This window comes from Gobius niger, assembly GCF_951799975.1.
Source record: "Gobius niger genome assembly, chromosome: 13".
NCBI lineage: Eukaryota > Metazoa > Chordata > Actinopteri > Gobiiformes > Gobiidae > Gobius > Gobius niger.
This window is the reverse complement of record NC_136864.1, coordinates 27,611,725-27,635,905: the sequence shown is the minus strand read 5'-3', so window position 1 is coordinate 27,635,905 and position 24,181 is coordinate 27,611,725. Positions and strand designations below refer to the sequence as shown.

Genomic DNA, 24,181 nt, shown 5'->3' with positions numbered 1-24,181 from the left:
TACTGCTTTAAAGTACCAGTACTTTAGAGGGAGCTCGTATGAAAGACAAAAATCATCAGATTCCAAAACAACAAAATGGTAGGTCTGTATCTCTTATGGTTCCGCGATTATAAGCAAAAGTCTGCAACATAAAAATATATCAAATATGATCTGAGGAGTACGAACCTGTGACCGATTTAAACTTACAGTTTTATTTTGTTGACATATTAGTCACAAAGATGTTATTGGATCTTTGAATGAGCCAGTTAGAAGTGAAAAACCTCGACCTTGTTTGTTGCAGTTCGAAGTTCGAAGCTCGAAGTCTTATTTTTATATCAGAAAATTACAGAAAAGTTGCAATACTGTTTTTCAGAAATCTACAGCAAAAGTTTCAAACTGAAATCTCTACATTTAAAAAGATTCCCCTACACACCTGCCGTGTCTCGCCTTAAGAAGCTCATATTTCACTTGACTCTCAAATGATCTGGATGTGTAGAATATAATGAACAAAATATAAGAACATGACAGGAAAAGTGGGAGAGATGCAAAGATTCAAAGGTCAATACGGGGACAAACATGGGAGCATTGTGCCATCACTTAACTTTGTGCTGCATGCTTCTGTTTATATCATGAACATACTTTGTCTGTCAGCGTCAATCGACCTCAAAGTCTCATTCAGAAGGTTATGATATAGAGACGAGCTGCATTGTCCCGCGTCACAAACGGTCTATTCTTTGGTCAAATCATATGAACATGTTTGGACTTTGAAACGATGAGTGATGGACGAAAGGGCTTTAGAGAGTACTGCACACGTAGCATTATAAACTCCAAACTGCTGCATGTCTTCAAGCATCAAGTCACATCATTTACACATACGATTCTTTGTGAGTAATCACCACCAGAATCTGCAAACGTTCATGTAAATAGTGGCGAAAGTGAGAGATGGAAATATTACAGGGAGACATTGAAGGTGAATGGGGGATATTAACATTTACAGATCTCAATTTGAAGCGTTTGCTGTATTTGATTAATGATTTATATGAGGGGAAAATGTTTTGCAAGTTTTCTAGGCGTCTAATACTCAGTTACATTTACTCAACTACAAGTGTCTGAGTAACTTTTTGAAGAAACTGTTGTGTCAATGTCAAGTAAACATTTTGGTTTCTCTCCTCTGCAGAAACAGGATTATTGCAGTTCTCTCCCTTTGTGGTGACACCAACTAAGGACTAAAGTGGTGATAGAGCACCACCATGTGGCAAAACCAGACTCTGCAGTTGCCTCTGTACTTCGGTTTTTTAAGTCCATTATTACAAGGGTAACCCCCCTCTGTAAAATGTAAGTAACAGTTCTAATAATTTAAGCTGCAAAACTAAAATATGCTGTTTTCAGCCAAAAATGCATCAAATCCCAGGCAGTGTTAATTTCGTCGACTAAAATATTTAGTCTTAATTTTAGTCAAAGTGTTATTTTTTCCGACTAAAATTGGACTAAAACTAAATTAAAAGTTTCTCATGAGACTAAAACTGTGACTAAAATGTCCAGATGTTTTAGTCGACTAAAATAAGACTAAATAAAGGGAGAGACTAAAATCATCCAAACTTCTATTGACCGTCTGAAAGAGCCTCAGATCATGTAAATTCTCTGCCAAAGGATCAACTCTGAGCTTTGTTCATGTGGAGCAGCTCCATGAAGCAGAGGAACAAGATTAAATATGATTATAATGAATATTATCAATGCAAAAGTCGACTAAATTAGTCTTAAATTTAGTCGACTAAAACTAGACTAAAATTGAAGATGTTTTTTTGACTAAAACTAGACTAAAATCGAACTACAATTCCGTCAAAAGACTAAGACTAAAACTAAATTAAAATATGTTGTCAAAATTAACACTGATTCCATGTCAGAAATGTTAAAATCAATGTTTCAAAATCATCTTGCGACCCCCACTTCGGTGTCCCGCGACCCCCACTTTGGGAACCTCTGCATTATTAGACTGTCCCTGACCTCTCTCTGCTGCAGCGCCTGTACATTCAGATCATCAGATTCCTGTTAAGACATTGGCTCTGGGTGAAAAGTAATCAAACTTCTTTACAGAATGTGTAATACGCAGCCACGCAGGCAGAGGGCAGTGTGACTCCACAAACACAATGTCCCAACAAGTGATTTACAAACTCACTCATCAGATGTTGCCTACATTGGTGCATAATTAATCCGTATTGCGATACAGTAAGTAATTATGATAAGGAGTATGTTTAACTTAAAATGTGTGAAAAGTCATGTGTCCAAAGTGAATAAACCAAATGCCACTGGACATTTATTGAAGTGTTAAGATTGAAAAATGCCTTCATACAAATAGTAACAAAGTGCTGTGTAACTGTTACTGGAAAACAAAGGAGTGCAGGACAAAAATGCCCCCGAACACAAGTATAGAAAGTATTGCAGCAAGTAAGTATTGCAATCCGATATTTTGTCCCAGCCCTAGAAGATAGGGCGGAGTCTCTATTTGTTTTTCATTATTTATCATGCAGGGTTTGAGGCACAAGTAAACTCAATGATCAGCTGTGTCTAAAGTAATTCCTAACTTCCAAATTCTTCACCGGGATGAGTTCATGAGCACTTTTGACCACACGCAGGGTCACTTTTCAGGGTCAGTGTCCCAGAACTGCTCACAAAGTTGGCAAGAAATTAATACAAATGCTTTATAATTAGATGTGGCTAATTTAACTTCCTAACATACAACAAAAATGAGGTACAGTGTAGAGCAGGGGTGTCGAACTCGTTTGGGTCGAGGGTGAAGTTCAGCCCCCACGGCGGGTCGCGGGCCGCATTTATTGGACTGTGGCCTCATAAATAACGCCTTACACTTATTGTGCTCCATCAGCCTGTGTCACATGTTTCTCAAAGTGCTGCATGAAGTCATTATTCATTCACTCCACACTCAATGGTAGTAAGTTACTATTGTAGCCACAGCCGCCCTGGGGCAGACTGGCCATCTATCACGTGGCTATAATATGCTGTTTATATCCTGATCTCTTAATATGTCAGTGCCCTCTGCTGGACACGTGTGGAATTATTTCCTTTTCTAATTTGCGGCACGGTGGTGCAGCGGTTAGCGCTCACGCCTCACAGCTAGAAGGTCCCAGGTTCGATTCCCACCTGGACGGGGCCTTTCTGTGTAGAGTTTGCATGTTCTCCCAGTGTCTGCGTAGGTTTCCTCCGGGTACTCCGGTTTCCCCTACCACTAAAAACATGTACAATAGATTCCCCTCTGGGGCCAGGACTCCCCTGAAAAAGAGATTCTTAATTTCAGAGGGACTATCCTGGTTAAATAAAGGTCAATTTAAAGGTGCACTATGCAACTTTTTAAGTGGAAAAAAATAATTCCACTTGTGCATATTCGACCTTTTAGTGCCTCAGTGGCATTATGGGTGCAGCATGGCGCCTTTGCTTTCCCTCACAGTGGACTTTATGACACTCCAGCATCAATAGTCTTTAGGAGTTTGTACCGGAAACGTGCCAGAAACCCCCAAAACAATGAATTCTGGAGCAACACAGAGGCCACTGTGAGGGAAAGCATAGGGTGCTAAGCTGCACCCATAATGCCACTGAGGCACTAAAAGGTCAAAAACGCACAAATATCACGTCTTTTTTTTCACATAAAAAGTTGCATAGTAGGGCTGTGCAATTAATCGAAATTCGATTACGATTTCGATTATTACACTTCACGATTAAAAAATTAGCATGATCGAAAAAAAAGTTTTTTTAAATTTAATTATTTTTATTTATTTATTTTTTCTTGCATTATTTCATGGCGCTGGGATTATTTTCCCTTCGCTTTTCACCTGCCACGGCTCATGCTTTTGCCTGACATAAAAACAGCGCTGTGTGATGATGTCATCAGGCCGCGCTGCTCAGTTTGCTTGTGCAGGTGTGAGGGCTGGCCAGCAGGGGGCAGGTGTGAAACAGGGATCTCTCCTTAATCGAGGCAAACTTAAAATCATTTGTACTTTTATGACTGTTGAGAAAACAGAAAATATTCAGCATTGTTTTTTTTATTAATAAATATATGAAAAAAACAAAGACTTTTTTTTTAAAGGCAACAAATAATCGTTTGAATAATCGGGATTTCAATTATGACAAAAATAATCGTGATTATTATTTTTTCAATAATCGAGCGGCCCTATTGCATAGTGTATCTTTAAGCTGCCCCCGAGTGGCTGGAGTGAGCAAACTGGTTATTTCGTTAAAAATCCATAACTCCGCGCAGGAATGGGCTTGAGACTTACTTTTGTTTTTGACCTGCTCAGGAACTCATGCTCCTCAAAAGGGCCACATTCAATTGCTGACACATGTGGTGTAGAGTAACGTAAAGTACAGATACAGGATACTACAGCTTTGGATTCACCACTATCCACAATATTCTGAAAAGTACAACAGTAAAGAAGAATACAAGTGTGTAACAGTCTCCGCACTAACATCTATGCCCTCCACATCCTCTGAGTGTTTGTCCTGACAACAGCAGCAGAGGACATGAGTGGACACATGAAGGGGACAGGACTATAAATGCTGCACTACTGTTAGTACTGCAAATACTCAGGGCGCAGAAATAGCCCTCATCAGCCCACGTACACGTACACAACAGAAGTACACACAGGAGCGAAATATCACTACACTGTATTTCAAATCCATAGTATGACGATTGATTTGGAAAACACCCAAAAAAAATGACATTGCCGTGGGAACATTTTCAGACTGAAATGTCGTCGACGTCATATTTTTATATCAGGTCAAGAGTCTGTGGTGTTCAAAGTCAGATCAAGAGAGCGCTCGTTTTAAACCACATGAAAGTCACAAAGAGCTGCAGCAGTCATTTCTTCTGCAAACCACAACAACAATGATGATGCTTAGTCCCATTTACTCACACCATTTAGATACTTGGGCCGCACCAGAGGCTTTGGTCTGCAGTAGGTGGTGGTGATACAATACTTACTAATATTTACTCACCAGCTCCGCAAATCATCATGTGACTCTTCACCGTCTGCACCGACCCAAGATAAACAAAGCAAAAAGTTTGAAAAGGAGAGAGGAGAAACTCTGCATTTAATAAGGTGTCATTAGATAATAATAAATGGTGGTTGACAACAACTCAAAACATGCACAATAGGCTAATCCAGCCCAGTGCTCAGGTCTGCACTAGCTTCCCGTCAGACAGACTTTAAAACAACGCTGCTCTAGTACAAGTCTGTTCTTGGTCTCACACCAAAGACATGTTAGAGCCATATGAACCATGTTAGCTCTGAGAACCTCAGGGAGAGGTCTCCAGCTGGTCCCAGAGTCAGGACTAAACACGGTGAGGCTGTTTCAGGTTTACTGTATGCAGCTAATAGAGACAGGCCTCAACTCTGACAGTGCTCCTGATCGGTTTCCCCAGCACCACCGAAAACAATCAAGTCTAAAAATATCAATGGAAAGCTCAATACGCTTCAACATGGAATGAATGCAGGTTTACAGAGGCTGCAAAGTATATCTTAACTCTGACTTCCAATCAGTCAAAATCAGCTTATTTAAAGTGTTCCTGTTCTATCAGACTTACGATCAGCCAGTGCACCTCCGCTCCACTTACACACCTACTTCCTGTGTGCTGTCCAATCAGAGCGCAGCATCACTGCACATTTAAAGTTGAATGTACAACTCTTAGACACACAGAAGTTTTATGTGAGTCATGAAAATGAGTTTCCTCTAAGTTAGAACATGCTTCAGTTCCAACATGTCATTACTGGCCCACACACGGCATCCACCCTTCCAACATCTATAGGCCTGGTGCAAAGCCGGCCAATGCATGCGACACTGGAGGCACAACGATAACGGAAGATGAAGACAAAACCCCGGGGTAGAGTTTAAGGGCTGTGCCAAAATATTGATTTTGTGATTGATCTGTATATTCAGCGTCACAATGCCAATACTTATTCTGCCCATATGTTTGATGACATCATGCATTGCATATTAATGAGGCTCAGTGCTGTAACAGTCAATACTCTTCACCAAGGGTGTCGTTTTTGTGTTAGTATTCGTGGGGACACTTTACTTTACTTTTTAAAAACAGACTGAAGCTCTGTTGCAACCCGGAAATATGAATATCTCAAACATTTGCGAATATTTGACCAATCAACACGAAACAAAAAGTGTTGCGGTGCCGATCGTCCTCTCCCCAAGCCTAAAGTAGCCACATCTGAGTTAAAGGCATGCGGCGTAACATTTCGGACTATATTGCTGCTATCACTACAAAACATGCTCCTAATGACCAGCTCAACACAGAAAATAATGCTATTACTGCAGTGGGTAATCAAAGAATGGATTTGGATGAGAACTTATAACCTAGTCAAATCTCAAATTCTACTGACTTTAGTCACATCTCCATGGAGACGAGCTGGAGACGGACCCACTCTCGGCAAAGTTACAGTTATGTCTCACATCATTTTAAGTACATTTATGAGGTGTCATGAAAATGGTGAAAATATCTGTCATAAAATAAATGTTTGCATTTGTATTTTATTTATTGGGTAAAATTCTACACGGTGTGGCTTTAAGTCTTTGTGAAAGATCACACAATGTGAAGATCTGCAGTTGGTGGGGACAACTTGGCCATCCTGAAATATTGGTGGGGACATGTCCCCATGGTCCCCCCGCAAACTTACGCCCGTGCTCTGCACGGAATGTAGCATAACAACATGATGCTAACTTCCTAGCGTAGCGACTGTTTCCTGTCTGTGTTTTATACGTTTGTCATGGGTGACATCACTCACAATAATAAGCTACTTCTGGATCCAAACTGTTGAGAGTACCATTGACAAACACCAAAAACAGCCAATTTATCTGAAGAGAAAACCGTTTTGCACCTAACTAGAATAATATATCTCACCATTTCTCCAGGCAAAATGAAAATATTTTTATCTCTAAAATAAGCCGTCCTTGTGTATGGAAAAAGTAATTTAAAAATGAATGTCAGTAAAGCCTTACTAAAGAAAGTCCAGAGTAAATGATGTTTAAAAAGAGCCTTGCAGTCGGCTCCACAGTAGCTAAGTAATGCTAGCCCATAATAGTCCCATTAGAGTGAATAGGGCTAAACCTGTGGAGTGATGACGTCATCACTAAACAAACCAATTCGTACAGCTTCTTGTCGGAATAAATAAATATTTGAACCATACGTGGCAGAAAACAAGCAGCTGTTGGATAAAAACTTACAACGTATTGGATGTAAATACTTCCAACAACAGCCTCGAAGCTAAAGGCTAACACATAGAAATAAAAAGGAGAAGTGCCGTTCGATCCTAACTATGCAGACAGTTAGCAAGTAGGTTAGTCTGGGATACTTTCAGTCTGTTAGCCTGCTCAATGTATTTTTCCTACAGCTGTTAGCATTAGCCACTAAACATCGCAAATTATGAAAGATCCAGATGTTTTCAGCTGTTGTCAACCCATCATATATAGTATTGGTCAAAGCCCAGATAGAAATCATGAACGTAGCCTTGAAGTTAAGATGCTAATGTAACGCCAACAAATATTCAATCAGCACCATCATCTAAACTTTTTTTTTTTACAATACACATTTGCCTTGACGTTTATTTACGTTTTAGGTTAAGTTTTATTTTAATCTTATTTTGTTTTTATGTTATGTTTTTGTTAAAATGTGAACAGGAAGTTGTCTTTACCCTATGCTGGCCAACAGGATGTTAGCCAAAAACCTCCCAAAACATATAGTGTTCAAAAGCTACACGTTTCAGTAATAAAATGGGAAAGCTCGTGGCCTGCAGCGGGGAATGCACAGACGAGATATGAGTCCTCCACATCAGACTGTTTGCTTGTTTGTTGAACAATAGCAGCCTGTGTGGATCATGTGGGCTGAGCACATGGAGCAGTGTCTTTGGAGTTTTGGCCGGGACGTCCTGAAGGAGGATGCATGCAAAGTGTTGACACAGAAATGTCGCCGGACCGGACCTACGGCTCTGACAACTGCTGAGCTTTTGACATGCAGCCAAATGGGAACATCACCGGCGTTTGTGACATCACTGCGGTCCCTAAAAGCATTATGGAGAATTCCCACCAGCACCGGCAGAACAGATGCAGGTTCAGAGTGTAAATGTCCTGTAGTCACCATTAATGAAAAGTAACACACAAATTATTAGTATTTGCAGTTTTTCCTCAACACAAAATTCCATCCAACTCACTGCACACATTTCTCAAAAACAGGACTCAAAACCACTCCTTTTGCAAACGCCTGGATATATTCCAGCTCATGGAAACAGGCTTTATACTCATAGCCAGTGTTTTGAAATTGTATTTAGTTAGAGAATACTCAATAGTAGGGCTGTGCAATTAATCGAAATCCGATTACGATTTCGATTACAACAGTAAACGATTACAAAATAAGCATAATCGCAAAAAAACGATTATAATTTTTTGTTTTCAATTTTTTTTTTTCAATTTTTTTTTAAAATTTTTTGGATTTTTGTCACTTTTTTGATGGATTTTTGTCACTTTTTTGATGGATTTTTGTCACTTTTTTTCTGGATTTTTGTCTTTTTTCTGCTGGATTTTTGTCACTTTTTTTCTGGATTTTTGTCACTTTTTTTCTGGATTTTTGCAATTTTTTTGATGGATTTTTGTCACTTTTTTTCTGGATTTTTGTAATTTTTTTTGATGGATTTTTGTCACTTTTTTGATGGATTTTTGTCTTTTTTCTGCTGGATTTTTGTCACTTTTTTTCTGGATTTTTGTCTTTTTTCTGCTGGATTTTTGTCACTTTTTTGCTGGATTTTTGTAATTTTTTTGATGTTTTTTTTTTCTGCTGGATTTTTGTCACTTTTTTTCTGGATTTTTGTAATTTTTTTGATGGATTTTTGTCACTTTTTTTCTGGATTTTTGTCTTTTTTCTGCTGGATTTTTGTCACTTTTTTTCTGGATTTTTGTCACTTTCTTGATGGATTTTTGTCACTTTCTTGATGGATTTTTTTAAAGGCAACAAATAATCGTTTGAATAATCGTGATTTCAATTATGACACAAATAATCGTGATTATTATTTTTCAATAATCGAGCAGCCCTACTCAATAGTTGCTTTACATTTTTTGCAACATATTCCCTTACTGTGTCCAATCAGACTGCTGTATTCTGAATACTCACAGCTCACAGCTAAACTGAGATGTGCGGGAAACAAAAAACTCTTTAATACCAAAATCAATATTTATCAATATTTCTGAAACTCAACAGAGAGTTACTGAACATACTTATTTATCGGGGCCATTAGCCAAAAATGCTGCACCTACTGCTATAAAAGTCATATTTTCCAAAATTGTTACATCCTGGTTAGCGCCGATCAATGCTAACGGCGCAGCAGCTACGCTAACCCCGGAAGTAGTGACTTTAAAATATAACTTTTTTAGCAGTAGGTGCGGAATTTTTGGCTGATGAGTCTGAGAAATAAGTAGGTTCAGTAACTCTCCGTTGAGTTTCAGAAACATTGATGGTTGTTTTAAGAGTTTTTTTTATGTTTTTTTTCTTTTGCCGGTCTGCTAGTACCCGGAAGCGGAAGTCGTAACGTCACACTTAACAAACGTATACTTAGTACATTTAATAATTGAGTACTGTGATGTATTGGTTTGATTTTTAGGAAAGTAACTGTAACTAGTGTCTGGGATTCCAGCGGAAAAAAGTTTTATGTAAACAAAACACTATGAACACTATGTTAAGCCACAACAGTTGCTAATACAATGCGTTATATATGAACGTTTCTTCACACCAGTACGATTCAAAACTAAATCACATTATTCTGCTTTTTTCAATCACATAGCACCAGTCTATATCACACTACAATGATGACCAAACCTTCTGTTGGTCTGTAAATGCAGTAAATTAAAATAACTGTCTTGTATAAAATTGCTCTCTCAAAATGGCTGTAGTGAATGTCTTGAAATAGGCCTCTGTCTCTTTAAGAACCTCTGACCCTTTCCGACACGCCCCCTCCACACGCTGTCTGTGGCATCAGTGGGGAGGGGGTTCTGCTGAGGAGCAGTGGTTGGTTACTCGGCTGGTGACGAAAGCTCGGAGGCGTCTCCAGGAGGTGGGGGCGTTCCTAGGAGGACTCAGGCAAACCTATCCCTAAAATGGCCGCCATCAGAGTTTTTACAGATTACTCAAAAATACGTGAATGTGCCAAGGCAACACTTCAGGCATGTTTTTAATGAGGGAGTGACATAATAACATGATGTAAAGCTTGAAAAAGTCGATTTTGCATAATACCCCCCCTTTAAAGGCTGTGTCCAAAAGTAACGTTAACGTCACTCCAATGGGAGACGCCATTGCTGTCTTCTTCACATATCTGAATCCGGACTACTCTGACCATATCCGAGTCACCACTTCAAGCAGCGTTCAAAGCTATTTTTCCTCGTCGTAGGTCAGAAATGTCACAGTTAAAGCCACACCACGTGGAATTTTACTTATAAATATAATTGAAACACTAGCATTTATTTTATGACAGATAATTGGAAAAATACCTCATAAATGTACAAACACGCATGCGTTTTTGCTGTGAGCGGCTCAGCTCTCTTAAGGACGACTGTAACTTTACCGGGAGTGGGTACGTCTCCAGCTCGTCTCCATGGAGATGTGACTAAAGTCAGTAGGATTTGAGATTAAAATAGGTTAGGTCCTCATCCAAATCCATTCTTTGATTATTCCCTGCAGTAATAGTATTTTTCTGTGTCGAGCTGGTCAATAGGAGCATGTTTTGCACTAATGGCAACAGCATAGTCCAAAATGTTACGCAGTGTCCCTTTGACTAAACACCCTCCAGAATATTGTTACTGAAAATGAGTGTTCTAAATAAATGTATTCCGTTATTTTCAGACACTGCTCGGAGCACACATGATCCAAAACGTGAACGCATTGAACACTAAAGGATCGGGACACGGCAACTCCAACACAATTCGCCGCACAACCACTCAAAACTGGAAACGCACTCGACAGTCATTCAAATAAAGCCAGTCCTCAGCCTGTAAATGGGTCACTCCGCGTCCACACACATTCTGCTCGACAATCTCGGATTTGCTTCAAACTTGACGTCCTACATAGAGGGTGTTTGAAGACTGGAGTTTGTAGAAGTCATTAGGCTCAGTGTTTATCTCCACGTTTTGGATCTGGTGATCTTTGGAGATGCATCGACCGTTATGGAGGTATGTGCACATATCCTCCCTCCTCTCTCACTCTCTATCTCTGTGCCTCTCGCTGTTCATCACAAGGCTGACCACAAACTCTGCCTCAGTCTCAGTCACACCCTGCTCTGCCTCTGACTTATTGAGTCAAAGAAATAGTATCACAAAAAGATGTTGCCCTGCCGTCAGATGCTTCACCTGGGGAATGCATTTTGAGTAAACTCGCGTCTTCAGTCAATCTCATAATGTTCATGAGGCGCTTCCCTCCTCTTACAAGAAACAACACCGCCGGGATTTTAAAGTTTATTTTCTCAGCTGATCATTTCAACATTGGAGTTGATCTGGAGGCCTTAGTTTTTCATTTAGGTGCACCAGGACAGAGTTTAGGACACTGGAAATCCCAAAGAATCCTCAAAGCAGAGTGCCAATACTCCAGACATCACCACCTAGTAGCACCTATATGCACAGATGTTTCCAATCTTTTACTAAACAATTGTTTTTCAATATTTCAAATACATTCCGATCCCGATTCATTGAGCCCTCGCCAACACAAGACAACGTTGTATTTGTTCATGTTCTTGCAGTTCTCTGGTTGTCTTCAGGAAGCACTTCCCTTACATTGACTCAACTCTATAGCCAAAGAATAGAATCCCACCCTCCCTGTGTTCTCCCTATCACTTAACATGCACCACACATCTCCTCAGTGCAACAGGACTAACCCACTCGCAGCTCAGCATGCAGCCGGCATCCCCGAACTCGCTCAACGGGCAGATTAACCGCATACGTAGGACCTGAACATGAAGGCGCAGCGAACAATATCAGCCTATACGTGAATAAAGGCACAGAGAGGAAATTGCACTTTTTGCAGCATTTAACCAATGTCTTAAAGAGGGGGTATTCTGCTTTTTTCAGTCACATAGCACCAGTCTATATCACACTTCAATGATGACAAACCTTCTGTTGATCTGTAAATGCAGTAAATTAGAAAAACTGCCTTGTATAAAATTGCTCTCTCAAAATGGCTGTAGTGAATGTCTTGAAATAGGCCTCTGTCTCTTTAAGAACCTCTGAGCCTTTCCGACACGCCCCCTCCACACGCCGTCTGTGGCATCAGTGGGGAGGGGGTTCTGCTGAGGAGCAGTGGTTGGTCACTCGGCTGGTGACGAAAGCTCGGAGGCGTCTCCAGGAGGTGGGGGCGTTCCTAGGAGGACTCAGGCAAACCTATCCCTAAAATGGCCGCCATCAGAGTTTTTACAGATTTCTTTTGCAGTCACAGGCCTCCATTTTTGGCTAACAGCACGGCAACAAATCTATGGAGCGGCGAGGACAACACTTTTGAGCGCAGAAACAGGGGCAGAGCCACGATTTTACTTACTGGGGTGGCCACAAAAGCATCAAAATATCAAAAGAAAAATAATGGCCAGTAAATATTCAAATACAACAAATAAAGAGATCTTTTCTGCGCCTGTAGGCTTTTCTCTGATGTAACTATTTTGATCATTTCATTTTGTTTAATAATTCTGACCCCCCTCGTATGTTCATGAATCACCAACAGTAGTTGTTCAAAACATTAACAAAATGCAGTCGATTCATGTGTCCCGCCCTGGTGACTCTGAGTTCTATTATGCAATAAAGGAAAACCCAAAACAACATACTTTATGCAATCCAATGGCCCCAGGACACTATACACATACTTGTACCCATATTTTACAACTCCACCCCCACCTCCAGTTCCACGTTACCCAAATCTGAAAGCTTCTTGAAAAAAGCGTCAAAATAGCAACAAAAACGAGATGTACTGTGAGGATGAAAACGCAGCGAAATAAAGCATCAAGAGACAAAACAAAACAAAAGGGAACAAAACAGGCGACAAAACCCCAGCAAAACCGGTGACAAGAAAGTGACGAAAAAGCAACAAAACAGTTTTTTTTAAAAGCGACAAAACCGCAACCAAAAAGCAACAACAATACGACGAAAAAGTGACGGCAACGTAAGGAAAAATCTTCAATCTTTGATTTTGTAGGTCTTAGGGTTGGGTACCGTAAAACGATACCAGTACGGTATCGCAAATGAAGGTTTAGGTACTACCGGTATCGGAAAAAGAAAAGTATCGAAAGCAGGTACCGAAAAGAAATATAAAATCTTTCTATTCAAGTTTTTATGCTGTTGGTTATACAAATTTAAAAAGAAAAAAAAAGTGAAAGACAAGTAAATAGAAAACATAAAATAGTGGGGAATAGTGGGTTGAATTTGGGAAACATTTGGGGAATCAAAAATATCAAAAAAGGGAAAAAACGTGGAAAAAAAATGGAAGAAAAAATATTGGGGGGGAAATTTGGGGGAAATTAGAAGGGAAAAAAAAGGGGAAAATTGGGAGAAAAAAAAAAAAAAAAAAAAATTGGGGAAAGAATTGAAGAAAAATTTAGGGGGGACATTTTTCTTTTAAATTGTTAAAAATGGGGGGAAAAAATAAGAAACGTAGAAAGTTTTTTTCCGCCTGTTGTTACAGGAAGTTTCATCTCAAACAACGAATACAAATGTAAAATAAATTAAATGGAAGGAAAAGAATAAATTAACATTATTCTTCTGTTTTATGGTTCTAAATGAAATATAATAAAGCATCGGCACCGAAAAAAGGATTGTTCAGGTATCGGAACCGATACCCAGCCCTAGTAGGTCTTAGCTTTCAAATGAGGCGTTAGACTGGCCTATAGGCTACAAGCTCCAGTCCAGAAGCTTTTAGATTTAGGTAAAACTCAACTGGAGAAAATGCGCTCGGTTAAGGCGGGGGTTAAGAGGTTAAGTTACGAGTAAATGCAATACAAAATTACTAAATTAACTTTCGGCCTATGCAGGTTTAATCCTGATCAATACAATAAAAAAAACATTAGTCAATAATCATCACATTGCAACATACTGGACCCCCCCCCTCCCTCTTCACCATTGCCCCCGCGGCCTCGGGTCCAGCTCCGCCCCTGCTCGGAATGGCAGGCTGTAAAAACATGGCAGTCGGCAGCAGCACCCAACTGTTGCTCCAAGTCACTGCGCTTCGCACCAGCACCGACAGCGCGGCCCCTTGGACATTCCCTGGACATGATCGCCTTACCTGTCCGCGTCAACGTCCACACTCGTCTCGTTCTCGTGTTCCCCCCCCTCCCCCGCGGAGAAGAAGAAGTCCACTGAAGACTCAGCTGTATCCGTCAACAAACTGGGAGGGGACCTTTTCTTGCGCGCACTGTCACTGATTTCTCCCCAAGAAGGCGCGCCACGAGGAAAACTGTGGAGTTGTCGTGCGTAAAGGTCGCAGTCGCTCTTCCTTTCTTGAATATTTGGACAGGGTTGACTTTTCTTTTTGAATGTTTGTCTGTGATATAGGAGTCCAGCCCCTGGCTCTTTTTTCCCTCCTCCTCCTCCGCTCGAGTCAGGCACTTGGCGATCGGGCACAGCCGACTTTGCGCGAAGCTGCGAGGCGGATCTCCGAAGACTGTGCGCCAAGGCGGACGAGGGAAGAAGTGCAACATCCGGCCGAGTCTTTCAAAATAAAAACTAAACGATATGACTGAGGCAGTGCCAGAAAATGCATTTGGTGGAAAAAGTAGTATACCTACCCCTCAACTCCTACTTGCTTGAATAAAAGTACTTACACTACTGGTAAAATAGTACTCCAATACAAGTTAAAGTTGCCCAGACAAATTTTTACTTAAAGGGGGGGTATTATGCAAAATCGACTTTTTCAAGCTTTACATCATGTTATTGTCACTCCCTCATTAAAAACATGCCTGAAGTGTTGCCTTGGCACATTCACGTATTTCTGAGTAAACTGTAAAAACTCTGATGGCGGCCATTTTAGGGATAGGTTTGCCTGAGTCCTCCTAGGAACGCCCCCACCTCCTGGAGACGCCTCCGAGCTTTCGTCACCAGCCGAGTAACCAACCACTGCTCCTCAGCAGAACCCCCTCCCCACTGATGCCACAGACAGCGTGTGGAGGGGGCGTGTCTGAAAGGCTCAGAGGTTCTTAAAGAGACAGAGGCCTATTTCAAGACATTCACTACAGCCATTTTGAGAGAGACATTTTATACAAGGCAGTTATTCTAATTTACTGCATTTACAGACCAACAGAAGGTTTGGTCATCATTGTAGTGTGATATAGACTGGTGCTGTGTGATTGAAAAAAGCAGAATACCCCCTCTTTAAAAGGAACAGGCCACCATTTTTCCCTTACTGAGATATGTTCTTACCTGAGCTTAGACGAGTTGATGCGTACCTGTCTGGTCTTTGTGCGTGCCCTCACTCACGCAAAACGACCACAGATGTTGTTAGCGTTTTCATCCTCTCCCACGGGGGGCGCAAATAAAGACCAGACAGGTACGTATCAACTCGTCTAAGCTCAGGTAAGAACATGTCACCGTATGGCAAAACGGTGGCCTGTTCCTTTAACCTCCACCTGAATCGAGCATATTTCCTCCAGCTAGGCCAAATCTAAAAGCTTCTTCGAAAAAAGGCATCAAAATAGCAACAAAAACTAGACAAAAACAAGGATGAAAACGCAACAAAACACTGGCCGGGGTTAAGGTTGATTAAGCTCAAATAATCAGTTCTGCAGCAGGATTCTCACTATTTTTTACCAACGTTACCCCAGTACATCTTTAGCCTCCTCCTATTTCTTAAAATCCCTAAAAATAATATTGTTTTAACATGAACATCTCCATTTCCTGTTTAGTTCCTCTGACTTGACAACGGAGAGAAATCGAAAGTTCTTGCAATTCTTCACTGAGCCATTGAGAGGCGCTGTCTCCGAGAGGAGGAGGAATCCCAGACTAAGACGTTCATGTAAGCCAAGACGTCAAACATTCTGAAAAAGTTGTCATCTGTACTGAATTGTTTTTGACTTAAAGGCTACGTCTAGAAATAAAGAGTTGAAATGGAGGCAGCAAACGCAAAAGAAACAAACGGTACTTTAGCGATACTTGGTTTTGCGATACAGATACTTTTTTCCCCGATACCTAGACTAAAATATTTCACACCTTGAACAAGAAAACAGAACAATAATGTGTGGAAGATCTGCAGGTTCATCTCCAATGTGAAGAAATGGGGGGAAAATGGGGGGGAATTGTGGCATAAATAAGGAAAGAATTGGGGGGGAAATGGGGCAAAAATTGGGAAAAATATGGAATGAAAATGGGGGGGGGGGGTGGTGAATAGGTAAAATATTAGTGACAAAAATAATTGGAAAACGAAAACATTTTTTTGTCAAAAATAAGAACATTTGGAAAAATTGGGAGAAAAAGGGGAAATATTAGTAATACAACTAAAGGAAAAAACTGCAAGACTATACTGACATTGTACCCAGCCCTATTAATCACACACAAAACAAGATTATTATGTAAACGTTTATTTAAATAAAAACATAAAAAGCCCAAAAAAACAATAATAAACTAAATAGTGTAATAGGCTACAGGCAACTTCGTTTATTCCCAGCTCGTGTGGATCTAACGAAGTCGGCATGAGCGGTTTATAAAAAATAGATATCTACAATGTAACATAATAGGCGCACAGTATGGAGCAGTCTGTACATGTTTCCCCACAGTATATAAAAAAAGAAAACACTATGATGCCCACATGGTCTAAGAACTATGGAGAATACACGAGTGAAATGTTACAAAGAACTGAAGACAGGAGTGTAGCGGCTTTAAACCACGGAGAAAGACAAAAACAATACCTTTAAAGTCAAATAGAGAATGTGTGTTATCGGTTTTGTGCGTCCAGGAGTACACGTCATTTATTCTTATACAAAAAGAAGTTCAAGTTCATCTAAAAAAAAAACGTAGAACTGATTGAGAGTTGTCGTCCGTACCGGTTCTTGAACACTTCACTGTGAAAGTGTTCTATTTCCACCTCTTTTTCTGAAGTCAGATTATTTTATCCGCAATATCCTAATCACAAGAAGCCACAATGTATCGCTAAATGGCTTACGCTTACTTTTTTAAAACATTTTTGGGCCAACACAGATGAAATGAAAACGGAAAGTAACTTGAAAGTGTGCAAAAGTACAGTTTAAGTCATGCTTTTTTCCAAATTTAGCTGCTTTTTAAACTTGTTTTGGTCCTGATTTTGTATCATATACCCTCCTACCCCTCGCCTTAAAGGAATAGGCCACCGTTTTTACATACTGAGATATGTTCTTACCTTAGCTTTGACGAGTTCTATAGGACCTGTCTGATCTTCCCCCGTGCCTTCAGTCACGTAAACACAGCACAGACGGCGTTAGCATTTAGCCTCTCCCGCTCTCCACTATAGCTCCAAAACAGGTCAAGATAGAAGCTACCAAGCTCTTCCACGTTTTCCCTATTTCAATATGGTTACGTGAAGTGTTCCACTACAAAGTATAATTACACACAATTAAACAATGTGGATTTTCTAAGCGGATAAAAGGGGGAACTATATTGTAATCATCACTTTACTGTGCGGATGCCAAACTACTCCTGGTATTATTACGCCTTACAATATAGTTCCCCCTTTTATCCGCTTAGAAAATCCACATTGTTTAATTTTGTGTAATTATACTTTGTAGTGGAACACTTCACGTAACCATATTTAAATAGGGAAAACGTGGAAGAGCTTGGTAGCTTCTATCTTGACCTGTTTTGGAGCTATAGAGGAGAGAGGGAGAGGCTAAACGCTAACGTCGTCTGCGCTGTGTTTACGTGACTGAAGGCACGGGGGAAGATCAGACAGGCACAAATGAACTCGTCAAAGCAAAGGTAAGAACATATCTCAGTATGTAAAAACGGTGGCCTATTCCTTTAACCGAGCACAGTTTCTCCAGTTTGGCTTTACCCAAATCGAAAAGCTTCTTGGAAAAAAAAAGACGAGACGTAACTGAGGATGAAAACGCAGCTGAAAAAAAAAGCACCAGGAGAGAGATTGAAAAGCAACAAAACAGGCCACAAAAAAAAGCATCAAAATAGAGAGCAAAAAAAGCAGCAGAAGAGCGACAAAAATGCAAGAAAACAGGCAACAAAAAGTGATGAAAAGTTTTTTTGTTTTTTTTTAAAGCGACAAAAAAATGACTAGAACAAGGGAATATCAGCTTTTCTAGGTCTTAGCTTTCAAATGAGGCGTTACTCTGGCCTGTAAGCTCCAGTCGAGAAGCTTTCAGATTTCGGGTGAAGCTGAACTGGAGAAAATGTGCTGGGGTTTGGGTTCGGGATGATGGAGAAAAAAAAAAAAAAGTTTAGTGAGATTTCGCAATGATGACGTTATCGCGATGGTCAAAGACAGTGATTGCACAAAAACAAAGCAGTAAAATAAACGCGTGATGCATTTCTTTCCATGAAAACCTGGGAAAACGCTCCGCTCTCGACAATGGGAGGCATGTGTGCACTTCAAAACCCCACGCTTGTGCAACGCGGCGTTTTCTCAATGAAATGAACGGACTTGATAAGATAAGCTTCAGTCTGGAACGTTTGAACTTTAGCTGGTGGTGGGACAATGTCTGTGGAGCGCGGGCGGGCGGGGTGTGGAGGTGGGATGGAGCAGAGTGTGTGGGGGGGCTCTACTCCTGCGCCTCTTTGCCCGTCATCTTGTAGATCTCAGTGGGGCCGTCCACGTGGGTAATGGTGGTGGTCAGCTGGATGTCCTCGCCGCTGTTGGCTCCGGTGTCTCCTGAGAACACACAGGGGCAAACCTCGCATTAGCAGCTGAGCAGTGAGAGCGACGAACACGGGCCAGGAAAGCCACAAAAACATGACTAACGGGTGATGAGAGAAAGCGTGACAAAACTGTGATAAAAAACGTGACAAAAAAGCGATGATAAAAAAAAGACAAAATGCTTCAAAAATGTGATTTAAAAAAAAAAAAAGCAGTGACAACAAAAATACGATCAGTTTTGTCAGAAATAAAAACTGCTCAAGATTTTCGGGGTAAATGTGAAGAAGAAGAAGATCTTTATTTATATAGTGCCTTTCACAGACATGGTCACAAAGCGCTTTACATGAGACAATTGTACATTCACTCCATACTCGGTGGTGGTAAACTACGTTTGTAAATTCAGTTTCCCCTGGGGGAGACAGTTAGAGGCGCTTTCGCGACTACACACGTCTGCGCCAACGGACCCTCTGACCACCACCATACATTCACTCACACATCATTCATCCTGGCCTATTGTGCATGTTTTTAGTGGTAGGGGAAACCGGAGTACCCGGAGGAAACCTACGCAGACACGGGGAGAACATGCAAACTCCACACAGAAAGGCCCCGTCCTGGTGGGAATCGAACCCGGACCTTCTAGCTGTGAAGCACTACCGTGCCGCAACGAAAAAAAGTTGATATTTGAGTGTATTTGAGCTTTTATTGACCCAGTGGCTGTATGAGTGGTTAACAAGGCGCCTTTTATTTCCATAATGGTGGCCTCTAGGACGATCGGGGATCAAACGTTTTTGGTTTCGGGTAGGTTTCCCGAGTGGAACATATGCATAACCATGGAAACCAGAAAGGTCAAAGACACGTCAACATCAACTTTTTCCTCAGGATAAAAAGTTACATAATGCGCCTTTACTAAAACAATTTCAACACAGTACATTCTGTTAAAAGTATCATCATAATGGACAGAGCCAGGTTCAAATTTACAGTCTTTAGTCTTTAAAGAGACTAGATGCAAGTTGGTCATTTTTATACTCACTACTGCCACATCAGGTCTTACATGTAACTGCAGCTTCTATATTAAGCTCGTGCATGACGGCACTTCAGACTGAATTCACTTTGTGAGTGACAGTGCAGGATTTTAGAGGCAGTTGTGGTGAACAGGTCTGAGCTCATTCTACACACTAGGACATGGCTGGAACATGTAGGAGGAGGAAAATACTTAGTTTTAACATTTTGTTTAACCCTTTAAACAAACTTGCCATAACTGAAAAAACTCAAGTTTTGCAGGTTAACCTCTTAAACCCCATATTAATCTAACTCATTTTCTCCAGTTCGGCTTTACCCAAAGAGAAAAGCTTACTTACTTCCTACAGAAGCTAAACTGAAAAAGGATCTTTTTTTCTCACGCTGTCGCTTTTTGTTGTGTTTGTTTGTTTTCATCTCATTTTTGTGACTTCTTTGTTGCCCTTTTGTGGCCTTTCTGTTGCTCTTTTGCCATGTTTTCATCTCACTTTTGTCACCATTTTGATGCTTTTTTTCAAGAAGCTTGTATTTTGGGTAATGCCAAAGAAAATCTGCCCGATTAAGACAGGGGCTAAAAGATTGAAAAAAAATCAGGAATTAGAAACAGTGATAGAAAAAAATCTCTAATGTAAAATCTGGTTTCTGTCAAGTCAATTTTGCCATTTCTTTGCAGGTGAAAGCACAGGTTGAAAGATCCACCTTGTTGAAGCCTGAACACTTGCCTGTAGTGCCTCTTCTTATTACCGACTCTAATGCTCATAAATCCCACACATTCCTTTTCCTAAAACTTGCAGAATCCTGGAGAATCTTGGGGAAGCATTAGTGTCGCTGAGCACTGAGGCAGGATGGATGTTTTAGATTACGCCACCACCTCCTCCTCCTCCTCCTCCTCGTGCTCTCTAAAGTCTGTCGTCTTCTTTTGGACTGCAGCCCGCGCTCCATTAGCGTCACCCTCCTGGGCCAAGCGGAGCCCTGCTTTCCCCTGGGAACCTCTCTGTGCGGACGGCCCCCCCCCCCCCCTCCGTGAACACACTCACCCCCGAATGATCCACACTATGGGCTTAACATCACAATGAAGCGGCTCTGGGAAATGCACAGGAAATGAAAGTGAGTGAAGCTAATCCAGTGCAGTCCCGGGTTTTGAAACGGTCCACAATGGGCAAGTAAATTCAAGTAATAAAAAAAAAATGGAAAGGCTTTTTCATAAATTGTGAGCGTGTTTAACCTCTCCACTAAATCGCTGTTTATAAAGTGTGAAATGAATGAGGTTCATAAATGTCATTCCCTGTGTTCCCCATTCCCAAGGCTCAAGACCCACCTTTTTAGCTTAGCTTTTAGCTGATATTTATCTATTTATTAATTTTGATAACTTGATATTTATTGATATATCGATTTTTTTTTTTAGTTTCTTACTGATCTTCACTTTGTTTTTAAACTTTTTATCAATGTTTTCATACTGCTTCTTATATTTTTAGAATCTCCAGTGTTTCCTCTGAGGGAGCCCTCTGCCTCGGGAGCGGTGACTGGCTGTGGCTGTGTGGGTGCTGTCCTGTGGGTGCCCAGGTGGAGGTGTGGCTGTGTGGGTGCCCAGGTGGAGGTGTGGCTGTGTGGGTGCTGCCCTGTGGGTGCCCAGGTAGAGGTGTGGCTGTGTGGGTGCTGCCCTGTGGGTGCCCAGGTGGAGGTGTGGCTGTGTGGGTGCCGTCCTGTGGGTGCCCAGGTGGAGGTGTGTCTGTGTGGGTGCCGTCCTGTGGGTGCCCAGGTGGAGGTGTGGCTGTGTGGGTGCTGCCCTGTGGGTGCCCAGGTGGAGGTGTGGCTGTGTGGGTGCCGTCCTGTGGGTGCCCAGGTGGAGGTGTGTCTGTGTGGGTGCCGTCCTGTGGGTGCCCAGGTGGAGGTGTGTCTGTGTGGGTGCCGTCCTGTGGGTGCCCAGGTGGAGGTGTGGCTGTGTGGGTGCCCAGGTGGAGGTGTGGCTGTGTGGGTGCTGCCCTGCGGGTGCCCAGGTGGAGGTGTGGCTGTGTGGGTGCTGTCCTGTGGGTGCCCAGGTGGAGGTGTGGCTGTGTGGGTGCTGTCCTGTGGGTGCCCAGGTGGAGGTGTGATGTCTCTGCCCTGCGGGTGCCCAGGTGGAGGTGTGGTGTCTCTGTCCTGTGGGTGCCCAGGTGGAGGTGTGGCTGTGTGGGTGCCCAGGTGGTGGTGTGGCTGTGTGGGTGCTGCCCTGCGGGTGCCCAGGTGGAGGTGTGGTGTCTCTGCCGCGCCTCCTATGGGGGCCCTTGTGTCGGGGCCCGGGCGGCCGCAGCTGGTCTGCTGCTCCCGGGGGAGGACGGCTCCTCTGATGGTGTTTCCTCACCGTGGTCATCTGTACCAGCCTCATGTACTTGATTTTGATTCTGTGTGAGCGTGTGTGTGAGTGTAGAGTAAAGGGTGGGGGGTGTAGGTGTGTGTGTGTGTATTGTGATAACTGTATATATTGGGAGGGTTTGACGGGCGATAATGTTTTTAATGTCTTTTTTAAATGTCAAAGCACTTTGCGATGCACCTGTGTATGAAAAGCGCTCTATAAATAAAGATTGATTGATTGATTGATTGATTGATTGATTGATTGATTTCAGACAGCGATAAGAAGGCGAGGGGGCGGAGAGTTACCCGTGATGCACTGGCCGCTGGACTGGTCGTCCCCGTAGCGCTTGTGTGACGGCGCGTACAGGAACATGATGGCGAACACGTAGAGGTTCCACATGCCGTAGATCCCCGTGAAGAAGGCGCTGTTCACCTCCACCGTGTGGCCCCCCCACTGCCAGTGGCCCTCGTTCACCTGGAACAGCACGGCACAGATTACAACTCAAACATATACGCATTAGTATGACATATATGAAGTGGATGTTACAGTGTGGAAATATAACATTGAACACATATGGCGTCCAGTCCTTGCATTAGTGACTACATTCTCTGCAGAGGTCGATAGCATGAAGCCCAGGCGATTAAATGTAAACTATTACTAATGTTTAAACTAATACTACTGTTAACCTCTTAACTCCCACCTGAACGGATCCCATTTTCTCCAGTTTGGCTTTACTCTAATCAAAAAGCTTCTTGGGGAAAAAAGCACAAACATAGCCACAAAAAATGAGAAGAAAACAAGGATGTAAACGCAACAAAAATGTGAGAAAAATTTGACAAAAAATGTGACAAATATTTAACAAAAATGTGACAAAAATTCAACAAAAGTGACAAAAAAAACTCGACCAAAAAGTGGCTGGCTGCTTCGAATATGGGCCGTTCCAAAGATGCTGTCTGTACATGCTCGAGTTTCGGTAACCATCACCTCTTTCAATGGCCAACTCAGTCGTTCAATAGAGTTCGGGAAAGTCTACAGTTTACCATGGAGATCGGCCATCTTTGCAGCTGTTAGCATACATTTCCATTGACTAACATTAGCTAAAAACAGTTTATAAAGTGGAGAAATTAGCTGTGGAACAGCTCCGTTAGCTGCTGAGTTACTGCTGTTAAATACATCTAACTCACTGTGGTGTCCAAGTGTTTTAATGTGAACAATAACTCCAGTATTTTCACTTCTAAAATCTCCATTAGTTTACAATTGCTGCTAATCCCATAATGCTTAGCGGTATGACGTCACATTCCCGAACTCCATTATCACCAGTTCTGCTGTGACCGTCCCAGTGTTGAAATGTGTCACTTAAAACAGCTTTACAAATACAGCCATTATGACGAGAGCCTGAACACAAGCGGCAGTGTTTAGATGAGATGATCCCGCACTGCGCCGTCTCGGACACTCAGAACAATGGCAGGGAAAGACTGGGGGGGTTGACTTAAGGTCGCAGCTCGTGCCAGTCCCCGGGGCGCAGGTCTTTTAGCTGGAGGTTCGTGAGGTTAAAAGACTGAATGCTCCTCATGTTCTGACCTGGCTGATGATGAAGAAGATGACCGTCATGGCGGCGCACGTCAAAGTCACCAGCATCAGGAACTTGAACCTGAAGATCAGACCCTGGAAACACAACAAGCACAACATCGTCATCAGATCTGGTTCCATCCTAAAGCGGGGGGAGTCAATTACGTCGAGAAATACCACCGACACCTACAATTAGACACAGGTTAAACTAGTTTGGAGGGAAAAGAACTAAGTCAAGGATTTCAAAGGGTGATTCAAAGTGCATGGACCAGATATAAGGACATTTTTCTATAATTATGATGTCACATTCTGGTGAAACCACAGAATAAACCATTCTGACAAGAGTGAAAAACAATGAGGCCGCACATTTCCTGTTATTTTCTTATTGTGTCACACGCAAGACCCCCAAAAATGTTGCGAGGCATCAT

General features: G+C 41.9%; 1 protein-coding gene and 1 long non-coding RNA gene across 2 annotated transcripts in view; one reads left to right on the top strand and one right to left on the bottom strand.

The window, feature by feature from the left end:
* The window catches only part of LOC306973283, a 245,424-nt gene that overhangs the window by 57,246 nt on the left and 163,997 nt on the right, over positions 1 to 24,181 (top strand). The gene's annotated exons all lie outside the window — the stretch shown is intronic.
* Positions 18,520 to 24,181, bottom strand: part of wls (Wnt ligand secretion mediator) — a 55,992-nt gene continuing 50,330 nt past the window's right edge. The window contains exons 10-12 of the mRNA XM_079570147.1: positions 23,766 to 23,849; positions 22,490 to 22,658; positions 18,520 to 18,850 (exon numbers count right to left, since the gene is read on the bottom strand). Coding sequence (XP_079426273.1) covers positions 18,741 to 18,850; positions 22,490 to 22,658; positions 23,766 to 23,849 — 363 coding nt within the window. The 3' untranslated portion in view covers positions 18,520 to 18,740. The remainder of the gene's footprint in view (positions 18,851 to 22,489; positions 22,659 to 23,765; positions 23,850 to 24,181) is intronic.